Genomic DNA, 21,303 nt, shown 5'->3' on the forward strand with positions numbered 1-21,303 from the left:
TGGATGTCTCAAAGTCCCAGGAATACACTGAGGTATTATCAAATGAACTAACTAAAGTCTCAGGGAAGGGAATTTTGTCTTTTTTTCATCCAATTTGTTTACTTAAATCCAATAACATGGTGAAATGTTTTGTTGATTTCACGTTGAATTCACGTTAGTTGACAACTCAAAAGTAGACGTTGAAATAACGTCTGTGTCACGTGAGATAGTGTAACGACGCACTTAGAGAGCATTCTTTCTACGTGCCTTTTTGGAAAAATACCGATGTATCTGGTACGGTCATCATAATGCTTAAGTTACATCGCAATTAGTGGAACGAATACGTGAATCAGAATCGGACTGCTTCTGTAAACGCAGCCTATGTGTAATGAAGCTTTCTGTTTCTCATGTGTTTGTTCTGGTCCAGTCCCCCTCAGTACCTGGAGTGGTCCCTCTGGAGCAGGGACAGGTAACTGGCGGGCCGCGGGCCTGTTGAGAGTTAGAATTATAGAAACACAAGGTGTAATTTCATAATGTGGTTGTGTATCAGCAGTCACTCAATTAGCCCCATGTCAGGAAGTTCTTTGGGATTGGTAAGTTAGTCGAGTTGCCAGATATCTAAACTTTTAGTAAGCATGGTTGAATTACTGCAAACATTTGCCTCTACCCTATGACGAAATGAGTAGAATTGCATGAAATGAGTTATAAAACTGAATGTGGGTATGCAGACCCACGAGCCACTGATCACTGCTCGTGAGTTCGTTTTTTTTCTCTTTTGTGGCCCCAACCCCCCCCCCCTCCATCAAAGTTACCCATCCCTGCTCTAGAGTCGTTCCAGGTGAGTACCTATAAGGAGGGAGGGTGTTTCTCATGTGTTCGTTGTGGTCCTGTCTCTCCTCAGTACCTGGAGCGGTTCCTCTGGAGTCCATCCAGGGCAGTTCTTACGAAGAGAAGATGATCCTGAAATGGAGAGAACCAGCCCAGACCTACGGAATCATCACTCAGTACGAGGTGAAAAAATGACTTGATTGATTGATTTAATTCATTAGATGACGGCAAATATCGCATCCTTGAAAACACAACACGTTTCTTCTTTAACCCTCATGTCTTGTGGTACTGTGAAGATTCTCATCAATTCAGTTTATTATGCACCTTGCTTGGAGAACGACTTTGTCCATGAAGACTGCCCAAATGTGCCTAATTTGTTTATTAATAACTTTTCATGTTCAAAAATTGTGCACTCTCCTCAAACAATAGAATGGTATTATTTCACTGTAATAGCTACTGTAAATTGGACAGTGCAGTTAGATTGACAAGAATTTAAGCTTTCTGCCAATATTAGATGCAACCTCATGCTAATCGCATTAGCCTACGTTAGCTAAACCGTCCCGTGGAAGGGACACCGATCCCGAAGAAGTTTTAATAACTCTCTATATATCATATCCATACTACAGGTTATATCATGTCCATACTACAGGTTATATCATGTCCATACTACAGGTTATATCATGTCCATACTACAGGTTATATCATGTCCATACTACAGGTTATATCATGTCCATACTACAGGTTATATCATGTCCATACTACAGGTTATATCATGTCCATACTACAGGTTATATCATGTCCATACTACAGGTTATATCATGTCCATACTACAGGTTATATCATGTCCATACTACAGGTTATATCATGTCCATACTACAGGTTAACTCTCTATATATCATGTCCATACTATCCAAAAACAGAAGCGAAGGATTCGACGACTGCATTGCTTCCCTACTGAAGGCTGCCGGTGGCAAACTTGCCAGAGTAAATTATTAGAAAATGTGATATTGATTTAATTCAAGTTCGCTAACGTTATCTAGATTGTGAGGTTGTGATAATAACGTTAGCTAGACCTACTAGTAGTTCTGTTGTGATAATAACGTTAGCTAGACCTACTAGTATACTAGTTCTGTTGTGATAATAACGTTAGCTAGACCTACTAGTGTACTAGTTACGTTCTGTCTCCTAGAGATGAACGTACTTTGGTGCAAAAAGTGCAAATCAATCCCAGAACAACAGCAAAGGACCTTGTGAAGATGCTGGAGGAAACAGGTACTAAAGTATCTATATCCACAGTAAAACGAGTCCTATATCAATATAACCTGAAAGGCCGCTCAGCAAGGAAGAAGCCACAGCTCCAAAACCGCCATAAAAAAGCCAGACTTCGGTTTGCAACTGCACATGGGGACAAAGATCATACTTTTTGGAGAAATGTCCTCTGGTCTGATGAAACAAAAATAGAACTGTTTGGTCATAATGACCATCGTTATCTTTGGAGGAAAAATGGGGAGGCTTGCAAGCCGAAGAACACCATCCTAATCATGAAACACGGGGGTGGCAGCATCATGTTGTGGGGGTGCTTTGCTACAGGAGGGACTGGTGCACTTCACAAAATAGATGGCATCATGAGAAGGGAAAATTATGTGGATATATTGAAGCAACATCTCAAGACATCAGTCAGGAAGTTAAAGCATGCTTGCAAATGGGTCTTCCAAATGGACAATGACCCCAAGCATACTTCCAAAGTTGTGGCAAAATGGCTTAAGGACAACAAAGTCAAGGTATTGGAGTGGCCATCACAAAGCCCTGACCTTAATCCCATAGAAAATTTGTGGGCAGAACTGAAAAAGCGTGTGCGAGCAAGGAGGCCTACAAACCTGACTCAGTTACACCATCTCTGTCAGGAGGAATGGGCTAAAATTCACCCAACTTATTGTGAGAAGCTTGTGGAAGACTACCCGAAACGTTTGACCTAAGTTAAACAATTTAAAGGCAATGCTACCAAATGCTAATTGAGTGTATGTAAACTTCTGACCACTGGGAATGTGATGAAAGAACTAAAAGCTCAAATAAATAATTCTCTCTACTATTATTCTGACATTTCACATTCTTAAAATAAAGTGGTATCCTAACTGACCTAAGACAGGGAATTTTTACGAGGATTAAATGTCAGGAATTGTGAAAAACTGAGTTTAAATGTATTTGGCTAAGGTGTATGTTAACTTCCGACTTCAACTGTATAATAATAACTATAAGCTATATAACTACAACGATAACTATAGGCTATATAACTTTAATGATAACTATAGGCTATATACCTATTATGCTAACTATAGGCTATCTAACTTTAATGATAACTATAGGCTATAAAACTTAAATGATAACTATAGGCTATATACCTATTATGCTAACTATAGGCTATATAACTTTAATGATAACTATAGGCTATATACCTATTATGCTAACTATAGGCTATATAACTATAATGATAACTATAGGCTATATACCTATTATGCTAACTATAGGCTATATAACTTTAATGATAACTAAAGGCTATATACCTATTATGCTAACTATAGGCTATATAACTATAATGATAACTATAGGCTATATAACTTTAATGATAACTATAGGCTATATAACTTTAATGATAACTATAGGCTATATAACTTTAATGATAACTATAGGCTATATAACTTTAATGATAACTATAGGCTATATAACTATAATGATAACTATAGGCTATATAACTTTAATGATAACTATAGGCTATATAACTATAATGTTAACTATAGGCTATATAACTTCAATGATAACTATAGGCTATATAACTATTATGTTAACTATAGGCTATATAACTTCAATGATAACTATAGGCTATATAACTATTATGTTAACTATAGGCTATATAACTATTATGTTAACTATAGGCTATATAACTATAAAACATTTGTGAGCATCCACACTAGAGGAAAGTCTATCTTTCTACAGTCCTACACCTGTCAATCAACTGATCAACGCATCATAGTACCCGTATTAATGTAATACCTTCCTTAAATATCTATGGTAAAAATGTACAGATATCGGATCTTAATTTGATCACCCTGTTGCAGGAGAACTTTCCTGCAATTCAGGAAATGTAAAACTTGTAGTGTATTTCCACTTTGAAATTTCAGACTTGGTTTTCCCTTAAGAAAAATCTATCAACCCCACCAAAAAAGGCCATTAATTATAATCCACATAATAATTCAGCTAATTTCCTTTTGCTGCAGGAATATTTTCCTCTCTCTCAAGCATGAGCTATCACTACTATCACTATAATAACTGCAATACTGTACATAACGATCACCACTATCACTATAATAACTGCAATACTGTATATAACATAATTATAAAGCTTCTCATTCTGTATCATTTACTTGTCCAACCAACACAGACATGTGATTATGTCCAGCAGAAGCTCAATTTACATTTTCCCAGCTAGGAAACATTATAAGCGTTCATGTTTTTAGTTTTCCTTCCCTTCTGTCATCACGTCAGTGTCATTTTAATCTCTGTCTCTCTCTCTCTCTCTCTTCTCCACTCTCTCTCTCTCTCTCTCTCTCTCTCTGCTCTCTCTTCTCCACTCTCCACTCTCTCTCTCTCCGCTCTCTCTTCTCCACTCTCCACTCTCTCTCTCTCTGCTCTCTCTTCTCCACTCTCTCTCTCTCTCTCTCTCTACTCTCTCTACTCTCTCTCCACTCTCTCTCTCTCCGCTCTCTCTTCTCCACTCTCCACTCTCTCTCTCTCTGCTCTCTCTTCTCCACTCTCTCTCTCTCTCTCTCTCTGCTCTCTCTTCTCCACTCTCCACTCTCTCTCTCTCTCCGCTCTCTCTTCTCCACTCTCTCTCTCTCTCTCTCTCTGCTCTCTCTTCTCCACTCTCTCTATCTCTCTCTCTCTACTCTCTCTACTCTCTCTCCACTCTCTCTCTCTCTCTCTCTCTCTCTACTCTCTCTTCTCCTCTTTCTCTTCTTTCTATGTTATAGGATTTGGCATCACAGCAGACTCATTCCACCAGACAAAGACCAAATAACACACACACACACACACACACACACACACACACACACACACACACACACACACACACACACACACAAGCCAGACAAATTCCACACGCAGACAAAGACAAAATGAGAAGAAGCCTCCAAGCATTTCAGAAACTTGATGGACACAAATTATGCAGCACTCCAAACTGTTCCTTTGTGAATTGAAATTGGAATTATAATGAATGTTTTTCTACTATGAGGAGGAAGCAGGAGTGTTGTCTTATAGTGGGCTTTTATACATTATACACAAAGCCTTCAGAAAGTATTCATACCCCTTGACTTATTCCACATTAACAGTGATGATACTCGATAAACAACTAAACTACAGAAAGTAAACGGTGATGATAGTAGATAAACAACGATTTTAGCAGGTTCTGTCTTGCTACCCTTTGCAATGTAAATTATATGACATGTACATTTTTCCACCTTGTCCCTTTTTTATCTCAACCCAAAACATTGGCAACTTATTTCCACAAGGTCCAAACCTCTTGACAAGATTGCTTGTGTAGCTGACACTGTCTTTAGAACAGTTTGGGGCTGCAGGGTAGCCTAGTGGTTAGAGCGTTGGACTAGTAACCGAAAGGTTGCACGATCGAATCCCCGAACTGACAAGGTGAAAATGTGTCGTTCTGCCCCTGAACAAAGGCAGTTAAACCACTGTTCCTAGGCCGTCATTGAAAATAATAATTTGTTCTTAACTGACTCCCCTAGTTAAATAAAGGTTAAAACAAAAAGGTGACAATGCCAATCTCATTGTCCACGGATCTTCTACAAGCAGATTTCAGTCTCTCCGTGTGCATGTACAGTACACTGTCGAGGTATAGAAACAGACCAAAATAACTATCTTGTTCCCTATGTCTGTCTGTCTGTCTCTCTCTCTGTCTGTCTGTCTCTCTCTCTGTCTCTCTCTCTGTCTCTCTCTCTGTCTGTCTGTCTGTCTGTCTGTCTGTCTGTCTGTCTGTCTGTCTGTCTGTCTGTCTGTCTGTCTGTCTGTCTGTCTCCAGATCTCCTACAAGACGGTGAGCTCCTTTGACCCAGAGCTGGATCTGTCCAACCAGAGTGGGAAGGTCCTGAAACACAGCAATGAGACCAGCCACATCTTCCTGGGGCTGTACCCAGGATCCACATACTCATTCACCCTCCGAGCCTCTACCGCCAAGGGATATGGTCCACCAGTCATCACACAGTTCACCACCAAGATATCAGGTCAGTCCCTAGATACCTAGCTCCTAGACACCTAGCTCCTAGACACCTAGCTCCTAGACACCTTGCTCCTAGACACCTAGCCCCTGGACACCTAGCTCCTAACACCTAGCCCCTAGACACCTAGCTCCTAGACACCTAGCCCCTAGACACCTAGCCCCTAGCCCCTAGAAACCTAGACACCTAGCCCCTAGACACCTAGCCCATAGACACCTAGCTCCTAGACACCTAGCTCCTAGACACCTAGCTCCTAGACACCTAGCCCCTAGAACCCTAGCCCCTAGAACCCTAGCCCCTAGACACCTAGCCCCTAGACACCTAGCCCCTAGACGCCTAGCCCCTAGCCCCTAGACACCTAGCCCCTAGACACCTAGCCCCTAGACACCGAGCCCCTAGACACCTAGCCCCTAGCCCCTAGACACCTAGCCCCTAGACATCTAGCCCCTAGCCCCTAGACACCTAGCCCCTAGACACCTAGCCCCTAGACACCTAGCCCCTAGCCCCTAGACACCTAGCCCCTAGCCCCTAGACACCTAGCCCCTAGACACCTAGCCCCTAGACACCTAGCTCCTAGACACCTAGCCTCTAGCCCCTAGACACCTAGACCTTGATCCCAGGAGACTGATGTAGTATGTTCATGTTGTCCTTCTAGCTCCCTCCATGCCAGCCTATGTTCATGTTGTCCTTCTAGCTCCCTCCATGCCAGCCTATGACCAGGAGACATCTCTGAACCAGACAGACAGCACAGTGACTGTCCTGCTGAAACCTGCACAGAGTCGAGGGGCACCTGTCAGGTAGGATGGTACACACACACACACGCACGCATGCACACACACGCACGCACACACGCACACACACACACACACAACACAATCCATAGAGAGTGTAATTGTTCTACAATGTTCCTGATCTTGGATTATAAATAAAGGTTTTTATACTTTATCATCTAATCTGAGTCCTTTTGAGATGAATGATACCAGCCTGTAGGTCCTCAGTCAGTCAACTCACATTTACCCAGTGTTTAGCTGCCCTGACTAATGCCTGAACATTTACCCAGCGTTTAGCTGCCCTGACTAATGCCTGAACATTTACCCAGTGTTTAGCTGCCCTGACTAATGCCTGAACATTTACCCAGCGTTTAGCTGCCCTGACTAATGCCTGAACATTTACCCAGTGTTAGCTGCCCTGACTAATGCCTGAACATTTACCCAGCGTTTAGCTGCCCTGACTAATGCCTGAACATTTACCCAGCGTTTAGCTGCCCTGACTAATGCCTGAACATTTACCCAGCGTTTAGCTGCCCTGACTAATGCCTGAACATTTACCCAGTGTTTAGCTGCCCTGACTAATGCCTGAACATTTACCCAGCGTTTAGCTGCCCTGACTAATGCCTGAACATTTACCCAGTGTTTAGCTGCCCTGACTAATGCCTGAACATTTACCCAGCGTTTAGCTGCCCTGACTAATGCCTGAACATTTACCCAGCGTTTAGCTGCCCTGACTAATGCCTGAACATTTACCCAGCGTTTAGCTGCCCTGACTAATGCCTGAACATTTACCCAGCGTTTAGCTGCCCTGACTAATGCCTGAACATTTACCCAGCGTTTAGCTGCCCTGACTCATGCCTGAACATTTACCCAGCGTTTAGCTGCCCTGACTAATGCCTGAACATTTACCCAGCGTTTAGCTGCCCTGACTAATGCCTGAACATTTACCCAGCGTTTAGCTGCCCTGACTAATGCCTGAACATTTACCCAGCGTTTTCCGACATTTTTGCAAATTTCTATAAAAAAAACTACTGAAATAGCTTATTTGCATAAGTATTCAGACACTTTGCTATTAGACTCGAAATTGAGCTCAGGTGCTTCCTGTTTCCATTGATCATCCTTGAGATGTTTCTACAACTTGATTGGATTCCACCTGTGGTAAATGCAATGGATTGGACACGATTTGGAAAGGCACAGACCTGTCTATATAAGGTCCCACAGTTGACAGCGCATGTCAGAGCAAAAACCAAGTCATGAGGTGGAAAGAATTGTCCGTAGTGCTCCGAGACAGGATTGTATCGAGGCACAAATCTGGGAAAGGGTACAAAAAATGTCTGCAGCATTGAAGGTCTCCAAGAACACAGTGGCCTCCATCATTCTTAAATGGAAGAAGTTTGGAACCACCAAGACTCTTCCTAGAGCTGGCCGCCTGGCCAAACTGAGCAATCAGGGGAGAAGGGCCTTGGTCAGGGAAGTGAAGAACCCGACAGTCACTCTGACAGAGCTCCAGAGTTCCTCTTTGGAGATGGGAGAACCTTCCAGAATGACAACCATCTCTGCAGCACTCCAGCAAACAAGCCTTTATGGTAGAGTGGCCAGATGGAAGCCACTCCTCAGTAAAAGGCACATGATAGCCCGCTTGGAATTTGCCAAAAGGCATCTAAAGGAATCTCAGACCATTAGAAACAAGATTATCTGGTCTGATGAAACCAAGCACACAGCCAAGACAACGCAGGAGTGGCTTCGGGACAAGTCTCTGAATGTCCTTGAGTGGTCCAGCCAGAGCCTGGACTTAAATTCGATCGAACATCTCTGGAGAGACCTGAACATAGCCGTGCAGCAACGCTCCCCATCCAACCTGACAGAGCTTGACAGGATCTGCAGAGAAGAATGAGAGAAACTCCCTAAATACAGCTGTGCCAAGCTTGTAGCGTCATACCCAAAAAGACTCGAGGCTGTAATCGCTGCCAAAGGTGCTTCAACAAAGTACTGATTTGATACATTTAATATATTTGCTAAAATTTCTCAAATTCTGTTTTTGCTTTGTCCTTATGGGGTATCGTGTGTAAATTGATGAGCGGAAAAAAAACGATTTAATCAATTTTAGAATAAGGCTGTAACGTAACAAAATGTGGAAAAAGTCAAGGGGTCTGAATACTTTCCAAATGCACTGCCAAACTGGATCAGGACATCTACTGCTTTCTCAGTCAGGCAGGAGACCACTTTCTGCTGTAGATAAGCAACCCAGAACTGTGTGAGTGTATTGCATTTGTATTGTATTTATTATGGATCCACATTAGTTCCTGCCAAGGCAGCAGCTACTCTGCCTGGGGTTTATTATGGATCCCCATTAGTTCCTGCCAAGGCAGCAGCTACTCTTCCTGGGGTTTATTATGGATCCCCATTAGTTCCTGCCAATACAGCAGCTACTCTTCCTGGGGTTTATTATGGATCCCCATTAGTTCCTGCCAATGCAGCAGCTACTCTTCCTGGGGTTTATTATGGATCTCCATTTAGTTCCTGCCAAGGCAGCAGCTACTCCTCCTGGGGTCTAAAACACATTAAGGGTACTTACATTACACATAAAACAAAATATAAAACAGTAAGTCATATAACATTATTACACCGCTAGATATCTACAACACACAGTGTGTTTGCCTCGAAAAGCATCTCATTGCTTGCAGTGTCACTAAGGCCTCACTAAGGTCTCTTCTTCATCAGATTCACCACCTTTACGACTGAGTCGAAACCAGCCCCTAAGTTAGGTTGTAATGCTTTGCTGGCCAAAGGCTCCCTGTGTAGAATACAATGCGTCAGCTTCACGTTGGGCACTACTCTGTCCGACATGAGCTATGAATACAGAGTTGCACCCAGTCATGCATCTTGCTCCATCAGTGCAAATACCAACACAATTTGCCCAGTCAAGTTTTTTTTCAAATGAGTGTCAACCACCTTGAAAATGTCCTCTCCCCCTTGTTGTTGTTTGTAAATGGTCAAAGTAAAGAAATCCTCCTGGATTCCTCCTGAATTCCTCCTGGATTCTTCCTGAATTCCTCCTGGATTCCTACTGGATTCCTCCTGGAATCCTCCTGGAATCCTCCTGGATTCCTCCTGGATTCCTCCTGAACTCCTACTGGAATCCTCCTGGATTCCTCCTGGAATCCTGCTGACATCCTACTGAATTCCTCCTGAACTCCTCCTGGATTCCTCCTGGATTCCTCCTGAATTCCTCCTGGATTCCTCCTGAATTCTTCCTGAATTCCTCCTGAATTCCTCCTGGACTCCTCCTGGAATCCTCCTGGAATCCTCCTGGAATCCTGCTGACATCCTCCTGGATTCCTCCTGAACTCCTACTGAATTCCTCCTGAACTCCTCCTGAATTCCTCCTGAACTCCTCCTGGAATCCTCCTGGAATCCTCCTGGATTCCTCCTGGAATCCTCCTGGATTCCTCCTGAACTCCTACTGGAATCCTCCTGGATTCCTCCTGACTTCCTCCTGGAATCCTCCTGGATTCCTCCTGAACTCCTACTGAATTCCTCCTGGATTCCTCCTGGATATCATAATACATATCTTCCGTATACCGTCAACTGTGGAATTCCAGCCACATCCGCTGACTCATCTAACTGAAGAGAGCATGTCTTGTTCCGCTTCATTTATTTGATTTTTTTATTCCAGATGTCAACTGATCTTATTCTAGTGTCCACTGTGTCATTGGAAAGTGGGACTGATTCCACTTTTATTGCTGCCTCCTCACCCAAGAGTGACACTGAGACATCACTCAGGCACGGTTCAATGATCTCATCTCCTATATTGTGGGGCTCCTTTGCCTTGGCTATATTTAGGCTCACATTGTATGAAGCTTTGAGAATAGCTCTGTTCCCTTTGAATGCCTGTTAGAGGGGCAGAGAAAGCCTTTTGTCAAAAGCCACCTACAATGAACTATCATGTTAAATAAAACATCTAAATATGACCTACTCTTGATTTATCTTATCAGCTGTGTGTGTGTGTGTGTGTGTGTGTGTGTGTGTGTGTGTGTGTGTGTGTGTGTGTGTGTGTGTGTGTGTGTGTGTGTGTGTGTGTCTGTCTGTCTGTTCTGGTCTACATTTTGCTATTTTATTAGGATCCCCATTAGTTGTTGGGAATGCAGCAGCTACTCTTCCTGGGGTTCCACACAAAACATGAAACATAATACAGAATGACATAATACAGAACATCAATAGACAAGAACAGCTCAAAGACAGAACTACATACAGTTGAAGTGGGAAGTTAACATACACCTTATCCAAATACATTTAAACTCAGTTTTTCACAATTCCTGACATTTAATCCTCGTAAAAATTCCCCTGTCTCAGGTCAGTTAGGATCACCACTTTATTTTAAGAATGTGAAATGTCAGAATAATAATAATAATAATAAGAGAATGATTTATTTCTGCTTTTATTTCTTTCATCACATTCCCAGTGGGTCAGATGTTTACATACACTCAATTAATTTTTGGTAGCATTGCCTTTAAATTGTTTAACTTGGGTCAAATGTTTCAGGTAGCCTTCCACAAGCTTCCCACAATAAGTTGGGTGAATTTTGGCCCATTCCTCCTGACAGAGCTGGTGTAACTGAGTCAGGTTTGTAGGCCTCCTTGCTCGTGCACGCTTTTTCAGTTCTGGCCACAGATTTTCTACAGGATTGAGGTCAGGGCTTTGTGATGGCCACTCCAATACCTTGACTGTGTTGTCCTTAAGCCATTTTGCCACAACTTTGGAAGTATGCTTGGGGTCATTGTTCATTTGGAAGACCCATTTGCGTCCAAGCTTTAACTTCCTGACTGATGTCTTGAGATGTTGCTTCAATATATCCACATAATTTTCCGTTCTCATGATGCCATCTATTTTGTGAAGTGCACCAGTCCCTCCTGCAGCAAAGCACCCCCACAACATGATGCTGCCATCCCGTGCTTCACGGTTGGGATGGTGTTCTTCGGCTTGCAAGCCTCCCCATTTTTCCTCCAAATAAAATGATGGTCCTTATGGACCAAACAGTTCTAATTTTGTTTCATCAGACCAGAGGACATTTCTCCAAAAGGTATGATCTTTGTCCCCATGTGCAGTTGCAAACCGTAGTCTGGATTTTTTATGCCGGTTTTGGAGCGTTGGCTTCTTCCTTGCTGAGCGGCCTTTCAGGTTATGTCGATATAGGACTCGTTTTACTGTGAATATAGATACCTTTGTACCTGTTTCCTCCAGCATCTTCACAAGGTCCTTTGCTGTTGTTCTGGGATTTATTTGCACTTTATGCACCAAAGTACATTCATCTCTAGGAGACAGAACGCGTCTCCTTCCTGAGCGGTATGACGGCTGCATGGTCCCATGGTGTTTATACTTGTGTACCATTGTTTGTACAGATGAACGTGGTACCTTCAGGCGTTTGGAAATTGCTCCCAAGGATGAACCAGACTTGTGGAGGTATACAAGTTTTTTTCTGAGGCCTTGGCTGATTTCTTTTTATTTTCCCATGATGTCAAGCAAAGAGGCACTGAGTTTGAAGGTAGACATCCACAGGTAAACCTCCAATTGACTGAATTATGTAAATTAGCCTAACAGAAGGTTCTAAAGCCATGACATCATTTTCTGGAATTTTCCAAGCTGTTTAAAGGCACAGTCAACTTAGTGTATGTAAACTTCTGACCCACTGGAATTGTGATACAGTAAATTATAAGTGAAATAATCTGTCTGTAAACAATTGTTGGAAATGTACTTGTGTCATGCACAAAGTAGATGTCCTAACCGACTTGCCAAAACTATAGTTTGTTAACAAGATATTTGTGGAGTGGTTGAAAAACGTGTTTTAATGACTCCAACCTAAGTTTATGTAAACTTCCGACTTCAAATGAACATTTTTAAAAAGGCACACATATCATGCATACACACAAACTATCTAGGTCAAGTAGGGGAGAGGCAAGGTGTTGCTTTGTCTGTTTTTTGAAAACAGGTTTGCTGTGTTAAATCATTTTTTTCTAGTTCAGAATAAAACTGATTAATTGTATTTTAACAGCAACGGTTCCGACCTAGACACAGTTTTCAACAATTATTTCTACATCTGGACGACCTGAACACATTATACACACATTACTACTGAGGGTACTGCACATTATACACACGTTACTACTGAGGGTACTACACATTATACACACGTTACTACTGAGGGTACTGCACATTATACACACGTTACTACTGAGGGTACTACACATTATACACACATTACTACTGAGGGTACTACACATTATACACACATTACTACTGAGGGTACTGATGTATTATAGGCCTGATCATGTTTCATCTTCATATGTACTGTTACTAAGGGTTGCACTATCACTAGCTAGCTAGCTTGTTTTGGCTAACGTTAGCTATTTAGCTAATAGCTGTGTACAAGGGGATTGTTTGAAAGAGAAACTCACATCTACTACAATGAGAGATAGTACTCTCTTATTTCTGTTTATAATCCCCACAATGACAACAATGCCTTGCTAGCTGACTTACTCTTCCACTGTCGAATGCACTGTTTCCTTTAGTTTTCTGCTCTGTTCTGAAAGAACTCCCTGGGTTAATCGTCATCAAATCAAATCACATGTATTTACATAGCCCTTCTTACATCAGCTGATATCTCAAAGTGCTGTACAGAAACCCAGCCTAAAACCCCCAAACAGCAAGTAATGCAGCTGTAGAAGCACGGTGGCTAGGGGAAAAACTCCCTAGAAAGGCCAAAACCTAGGAAGAAACCTAGAGAGGAACCAGGCTATGAGGGGTTGTCCATTTGTAGATTTTAGGTCAGGACGTGTCTTCCCCTATGAGATTCTCATTACTAACTACAAAACACACTGTCAGCGCTCCTCTTTATGTCTCAACGTTTGCGTTAAAACCAAGATCGAGAAACTCATGGCTGTATTTGCGTTTCATGACGATTGAGCTCAGAACTTGTTGCTAGTTTGAGTCCGTTTGATGACAGCGGTGAGTGATGGCGAGTAGGAATGACAAGTCAGTGGCTGACAGCGCGTCATCTGCTGCTGAACGACAACGCTGCAGCGTGTGTATCGCAGAGTGATCTTGAAGTAAACTGCAGAAAAAAGGATCAGGTAAACGGCGAAGCACACATCTCCCTCCCACTTGCTCAGAGACACCGCTGCTAAGCAGAGAGAGCACTGTTGTACTTGGCCAAATCAATTCTAGTAATTAATGAAATAATTGTACATTTACTCTGACATGTCGCGACCCATACTTTAACAAAGGCTGTTCTACACATTTTAATTACTCACACCTAATTATAATTAGCACGACAGCGTGAATCACACACACACACACACACACACACACACACACACACACACACACACACACACGTGAATCAAACGCTGTCATTAATTAGCATGCTGGGTTAGTCCTTCATTTACCGCTAGAACCCAGCACTCACTCCCTCCTCTGCACAGAACAAATACTCTAACTGTAGTCCCCTCTTTGGAGATCAGAACTGATGGTTTGGGCCTCACGGTTCACTTTGTTTAACGGTTAGTCAGAGTATGATTGGATGCTAATGTAGTGAATACTGTTAGCTAATTAATCTAACAGGGGGATAGCGAGATATCAATAGCTCAATTTCACTGTGTTCACCACTAGAGAAAGGACTGGTGTTTTGATATGGAAATGTTATAATCCTAACCACTAGAGAAAGGACTGGTGTTTTGGGGACAAAATTAAGAGTGTGAGTATGAATCAATAGTTAGTGATATCTAGGCTCTTTGGGACGCCCCTACCCTAACCGTACCCCCACCCTAACCCTAACCCTAACCTTAAACCCTACCCTAACCTTAACCCCTACCCTATCCCCTACCCTAACCCTAACCTTAACCCCTACCCTAACCTTAACCTTAACCCCTACCCTAACCCTTACCTTAACCTTAACCCCTACCCTAACCTTAACCCCTACCCTAGCCCCTACCCTAACCCTACCCAACCCCTACCCTAACCCTAACCTTAACCCCTACCCTAACCCTAACCTTAACCCCTACCCTAACCATAACCTTAACCTCTACCCTAACCTTAACCTTAACCCCTACCCTAACCCTAACCTTAACCTTAACCCCTACCCTAACCCTTACCTTAACCTTAATCCCTACCCTAACCCTTACCTTAACCTTAATTCCCTACCCTAACCCTTAACCCTACCTTAACCCCCACCTTAACCTTAACCCCCACCCTAACCTTAACCCCTACCTTAACCTTAAACCCTACCCTAACCTTAACCTTAATTCCTACCCTAATCTTAACCCTAATCCCTACCCTAACCTTAACCCCTACCCCTACCCTTCCCCCTACCTTAACCCCTTCATTAACCTTACACCCTACCCCAACCCATATCCTACCCTTACCCTTAACCTAACCTTAACACCTACCCTTACCCCTACCCTAACCTTGATTCCCTACCCTAACTTTAACCCCTACCCTTACCATAACCTTAGCCCTACCCTAACCTTAACCCTAACCAAAACTTCTACCCTAACCATAACCCTTACTTTAACCTTTACCTTAACCATTTTAAACGTCAACTTCAATGGGGTAGGGATGTCCCAAAGATACGTGACAGCAAGGACCATGAAATAATTCTGTCTCTCCAGGGTATGAGCCATGTTGATCATTCTGTCTGCATCTCCAGAGACCAATAGGAAAAGGTCATTTTGCATCTCCAGAGACCAATAGGAAAAGGTCATTTTGCATCTCCAGAGACCAATAGGAAAAGGTCATTCGGCATCTCCAGAGACCAATAGGAAAAGTGTGACTGAGGCTTGATTTGATGTCTGATTGGTTTGGGAGGTAACACTGCTCCAGATGTTTGACTATTAACTAACTCCCAGACACACACACACACACACACGCACACACACACACACACACACACACACACAGACGCACACACACACACACACACACTAGCAGATGTTTGGCTGTGATACAGGAAGGAGGGAAATAAAACATCAAACGATGACATCACTTCATTAAAAACCAACGACTCCAAATGTCACTTTTCTTTTCAGCTACACTGAATATTAACACACTTCGTTCAATATTAGATATCATATGTTAAGCTTCTTCAATCAGCTTTCAATATGAATATTAACACACTTCGTTCAATATTAGATATCATATGTTAAGCTTCTTCAATCAGCTTTCAATATGAATATTAACACACTTCGTTCAATATTAGATATCATATGTTAAGCTTCTTCAATCAGCTTTCAATATGAATATTAACACACTTCGTTCAATATTAGATATCATATGTTAAGCTTCTTCAATCAGCTTTCAATATGAATATTAACACACTTCGTTCAATATTAGATATCATATGTTAAGCTTCTTCAATCAGCTTTCAATATGAATATTAACACACTTCGTTCAATATTAGATATCATATGTTAAGCTTCTTCAATCAGCTTTCAATATGAATATTAACACACTTCGTTCAATATTAGATATCATATGTTAAGCTCCTTCAATCAGCTTTCAATATGAATATTAACACACTTCGTTCAATATTAGATATCATATGTTAAGCTTCTTCAATCAGCTTTCAATATGAATATTAACACACTTCGTTCAATATTAGATATCATATGTTAAGCTTCTTCAATCAGCTTTCAATATGAATATTAACACACTTCGTTCAATATTAGATATCATATGTTAAGCTTCTTCAATCAGCTTTCAATATGAATATTAACACACTTCGTTCAATATTAGATATCATATGTTAAGCTTCTTCAATCAGCTTTCAATATGAATATTAACACACTTCGTTCAATATTAGATATCATATGTTAAGCTTCTTCAATCAGCTTTCAATATGAATATTAACAAACTTCGTTCAATATTAGATATCATATGTTAAGCTCCTTCAATCAGCTTTCAATATGAATATTAACACACTTCGTTCAATATTAGATATCATATGTTAAGCTCCTTCAATCAGCTTTCAATATGAATATTAACACACTTCGTTCAATATTAGATATCATATGTTAAGCTTCTTCAATCAGCTTTCAATATGAATATTAACACACTTCGTTCAATATTAGATATCATATGTTAAGCTTCTTCAATCAGCTTTCAATATGAATATTAACACACTTCGTTCAATATTAGATATCATATGTTAAGCTTCTTCAATCAGCTTTCAGTATGAATATTAACACACTTCGTTCAATATTAGATATCATATGTTAAGCTTCTTCAATCAGCTTTCAATATGAATATTAACACACTTCGTTCAATATTAGATATCATATGTTAAGCTCCTTCAATCAGCTTTCAATATGAATATTAACACACTTCGTTCAATATTAGATATCATATGTTAAGCTTCTTCAAATCAGCTTTCAATATGAATATTAACACACTTCGTTCAATATTAGATATCATATGTTAAGCTCCTTCAATCAGCTTTCAATATGAATATTAACACACTTCGTTCAATATTAGATATCATATGTTAAGCTCCTTCAATCAGCTTTCAATATGAATATTAACACACTTCGTTCAATATTAGATATCATATGTTAAGCTCCTTCAATCAGCTTTCAATATGAATATTAACACACTTCGTTCAATATTAGATATCATATGTTAAGCTCCTTCAATCAGCTTTCAATATGAATATTAACACACTTCGTTCAATATTAGATATCATATGTTAAGCTCCTTCAATCAGCTTTCAATATGAATATTAACACACTTCGTTCAATATTAGATATCATATGTTAAGCTCCTTCAATCAGCTTTCAATATGAATATTAACACACTTCGTTCAATATTAGATATCATATGTTAAGCTCCTTCAATCAGCTTTCAATATGAATATTAACACACTTCGTTCAATATTAGATATCATATGTTAAGCTCCTTCAATCAGCTTTCAATATGAATATTAACACACTTCGTTCAATATTAGATATCATATGTTAAGCTCCTTCAATCAGCTTTCAATATGAATATTAACACACTTCGTTCAATATTAGATATCATATGTTAAGCTCCTTCAATCAGCTTTCAATATGAATATTAACACACTTCGTTCAATATTAGATATCATATGTTAAGCTCCTTCAATCAGCTTTCAATATGAATATTAACACACTTCGTTCAATATTAGATATCATATGTTAAGCTCCTTCAATCAGCTTTCAATATGAATATTAACACACTTCGTTCAATATTAGATATCATATGTTAAGCTTCTTCAATCAGCTTTCAATATGAATATTAACACACTTCGTTCAATATTAGATATCATATGTTAAGCTTCTTCAATCAGCTTTCAATATGAATATTAACACACTTCGTTCAATATTAGATATCATATGTTAAGCTCCTTCAATCAGCTTTCAATATGAATATTAACACACTTCGTTCAATATTAGATATCATTGTTAAGCTCCTTCAATCAGCTTTCAATATGAATATTAACACACTTCGTTCAATATTAGATATCATATGTTAAGCTCCTTCAATCAGCTTTCAATATGAATATTAACACACTTCGTTCAATATTAGATATCATATGTTAAGCTCCTTCAATCAGCTTTCAATATGAATATTAACACACTTCGTTCAATATTAGATATCATATGTTAAGCTCCTTCAATCAGCTTTCAATATGAATATTAACACACTTCGTTCAATATTAGATATCATATGTTAAGCTCCTTCAATCAGCTTTCAATATGAATATTAACACACTTCGTTCAATATTAGATATCATATGTTAAGCTCCTTCAATCAGCTTTCAATATGAATATTAACACACTTCGTTCAATATTAGATATCATATGTTAAGCTCCTTCAATCAGCTTTCAATATGAATATTAACACTTCGTTCAATATTAGATATCATATGTTAAGCTCCTTCAATCAGCTTTCAATATGATATTAACACACTTCGTTCAATATTAGATATCATATGTTAAGCTTCTTCAATCAGCTTTCAATATGAATATTAACACACTTCGTTCAATATTAGATATCATATGTTAAGCTCCTTCAATCAGCTTTCAATATGAATATTAACACACTTCGTTCAATATTAGATATCATATGTTAAGCTCCTTCAATCAGCTTTCAATATGAATATTAACACACTTCGTTCAATATTAGATATCATATGTTAAGCTCCTTCAATCAGCTTTCAATATGAATATTAACACACTTCGTTCAATATTAGATATCATATGTTAAGCTCCTTCAATCAGCTTTCAATATGAATATTAACACACTTCGTTCAATATTAGATATCATATGTTAAGCTTCTTCAATCAGCTTTCAGTATGAATATTAACACACTTCGTTCAATATTAGATATCATATGTTAAGCTTCTTCAATCAGCTTTCAGTATGAATATTAACACACTTCGTTCAATATTAGATATCATATGTTAAGCTCCTTCAATCAGCTTTCAATATGAATATTAACACACTTCGTTCAATATTAGATATCATATGTTAAGCTCCTTCAATCAGCTTTCAATATGAATATTAACACACTTCGTTCAATATTAGATATCATATGTTAAGCTTCTTCAATCAGCTTTCAATATGAATATTAACACACTTCGTTCAATATTAGATATCATATGTTAAGCTTCTTCAATCAGCTTTCAATATGAATATTAACACACTTCGTTCAATATTAGATATCATATGTTAAGCTCCTTCAATCAGCTTTCAATATGAATATTAACACACTTCGTTCAATATTAGATATCATATGTTAAGCTCCTTCAATCAGCTTTCAATATGAATATTAACACACTTCGTTCAATATTAGATATCATATGTTAAGCTCCTTCAATCAGCTTTCAATATGAATATTAACACACTTCGTTCAATATTAGATATCATATGTTAAGCTCCTTCAATCAGCTTTCAATATGAATATTAACACACTTCGTTCAATATTAGATATCATATGTTAAGCTCCTTCAATCAGCTTTCAATATGAATATTAACACACTTCGTTCAATATTAGATATCATATGTTAAGCTCCTTCAATCAGCTTTCAATATGAATATTAACACACTTCGTTCAATATTAGATATCATATGTTAAGCTCCTTCAATCAGCTTTCAATATGAATATTAACACACTTCGTTCAATATTAGATATCATATGTTAAGCTCCTTCAATCAGCTTTCAATATGAATATTAACACACTTCGTTCAATATTAGATATCATATGTTAAGCTCCTTCAATCAGCTTTCAATATGAATATTAACACACTTCGTTCAATATTAGATATCATATGTTAAGCTCCTTCAATCAGCTTTCAATATGAATATTAACACACTTCGTTCAATATTAGATATCATATGTTAAGCTCCTTCAATCAGCTTTCAATATGAATATTAACACACTTCGTTCAATATTAGATATCATATGTTAAGCTCCTTCAATCAGCTTTCAATATGAATATTAACACACTTCGTTCAATATTAGATATCATATGTTAAGCTCCTTCAATCAGCTTTCAATATGAATATTAACACACTTCGTTCAATATTAGATATCATATGTTAAGCTCCTTCAATCAGCTTTCAATATGAATATTAACACACTTCGTTCAATATTAGATATCATATGTTAAGCTCCTTCAATCAGCTTTCAATATGAATATTAACACACTTCGTTCAATATTAGATATCATATGTTAAGCTCCTTCAATCAGCTTTCAATATGAATATTAACACACTTCGTTCAATATTAGATATCATATGTTAAGCTCCTTCAATCAGCTTTCAATATGAATATTAACACACTTCGTTCAATATTAGATATCATATGTTAAGCTCCTTCAATCAGCTTTCAATATGAATATTAACACACTTCGTTCAATATTAGATATCATATGTTAAGCTCCTTCAATCAGCTTTCAATATGAATATTAACACACTTCGTTCAATATTAGATATCATATGTTAAGCTCCTTCAATCAGCTTTCAATATGAATATTAACACACTTCGTTCAATATTAGATATCATATGTTAAGCTCCTTCAATCAGCTTTCAATATGAATATTAACACACTTCGTTCAATATTAGATATCATATGTTAAGCTCCTTCAATCAGCTTTCAATATGAATATTAACACACTTCGTTCAATATTAGATATCATATGTTAAGCTCCTTCAATCAGCTTTCAATATGAATATTAACACACTTCGTTCAATATTAGATATCATATGTTAAGCTCCTTCAATCAGCTTTCAATATGAATATTAACACACTTCGTTCAATATTAGATATCATATGTTAAGCTCCTTCAATCAGCTTTCAATATGAATATTAACACACTTCGTTCAATATTAGATATCATATGTTAAGCTCCTTCAATCAGCTTT

The 21,303-nt window shown here is 39.0% G+C and overlaps 1 protein-coding gene across 1 annotated transcript in view; it reads left to right on the forward strand.

The window, feature by feature from the left end:
• The window catches only part of ptprma (protein tyrosine phosphatase receptor type Ma), a 286,344-nt gene that overhangs the window by 162,254 nt on the left and 102,787 nt on the right, over nt 1-21,303 (forward strand). Inside the window, exons 11-13 of the mRNA XM_029724694.1 lie at nt 881-990; nt 5,900-6,101; nt 6,790-6,892. Of these exons, the coding sequence (XP_029580554.1) occupies nt 881-990; nt 5,900-6,101; nt 6,790-6,892 (415 nt within the window). The remainder of the gene's footprint in view (nt 1-880; nt 991-5,899; nt 6,102-6,789; nt 6,893-21,303) is intronic.

Source organism: Salmo trutta, chromosome 31, assembly GCF_901001165.1.
Source record: "Salmo trutta chromosome 31, fSalTru1.1, whole genome shotgun sequence".
Classification (NCBI taxonomy): domain Eukaryota; kingdom Metazoa; phylum Chordata; class Actinopteri; order Salmoniformes; family Salmonidae; genus Salmo; species Salmo trutta.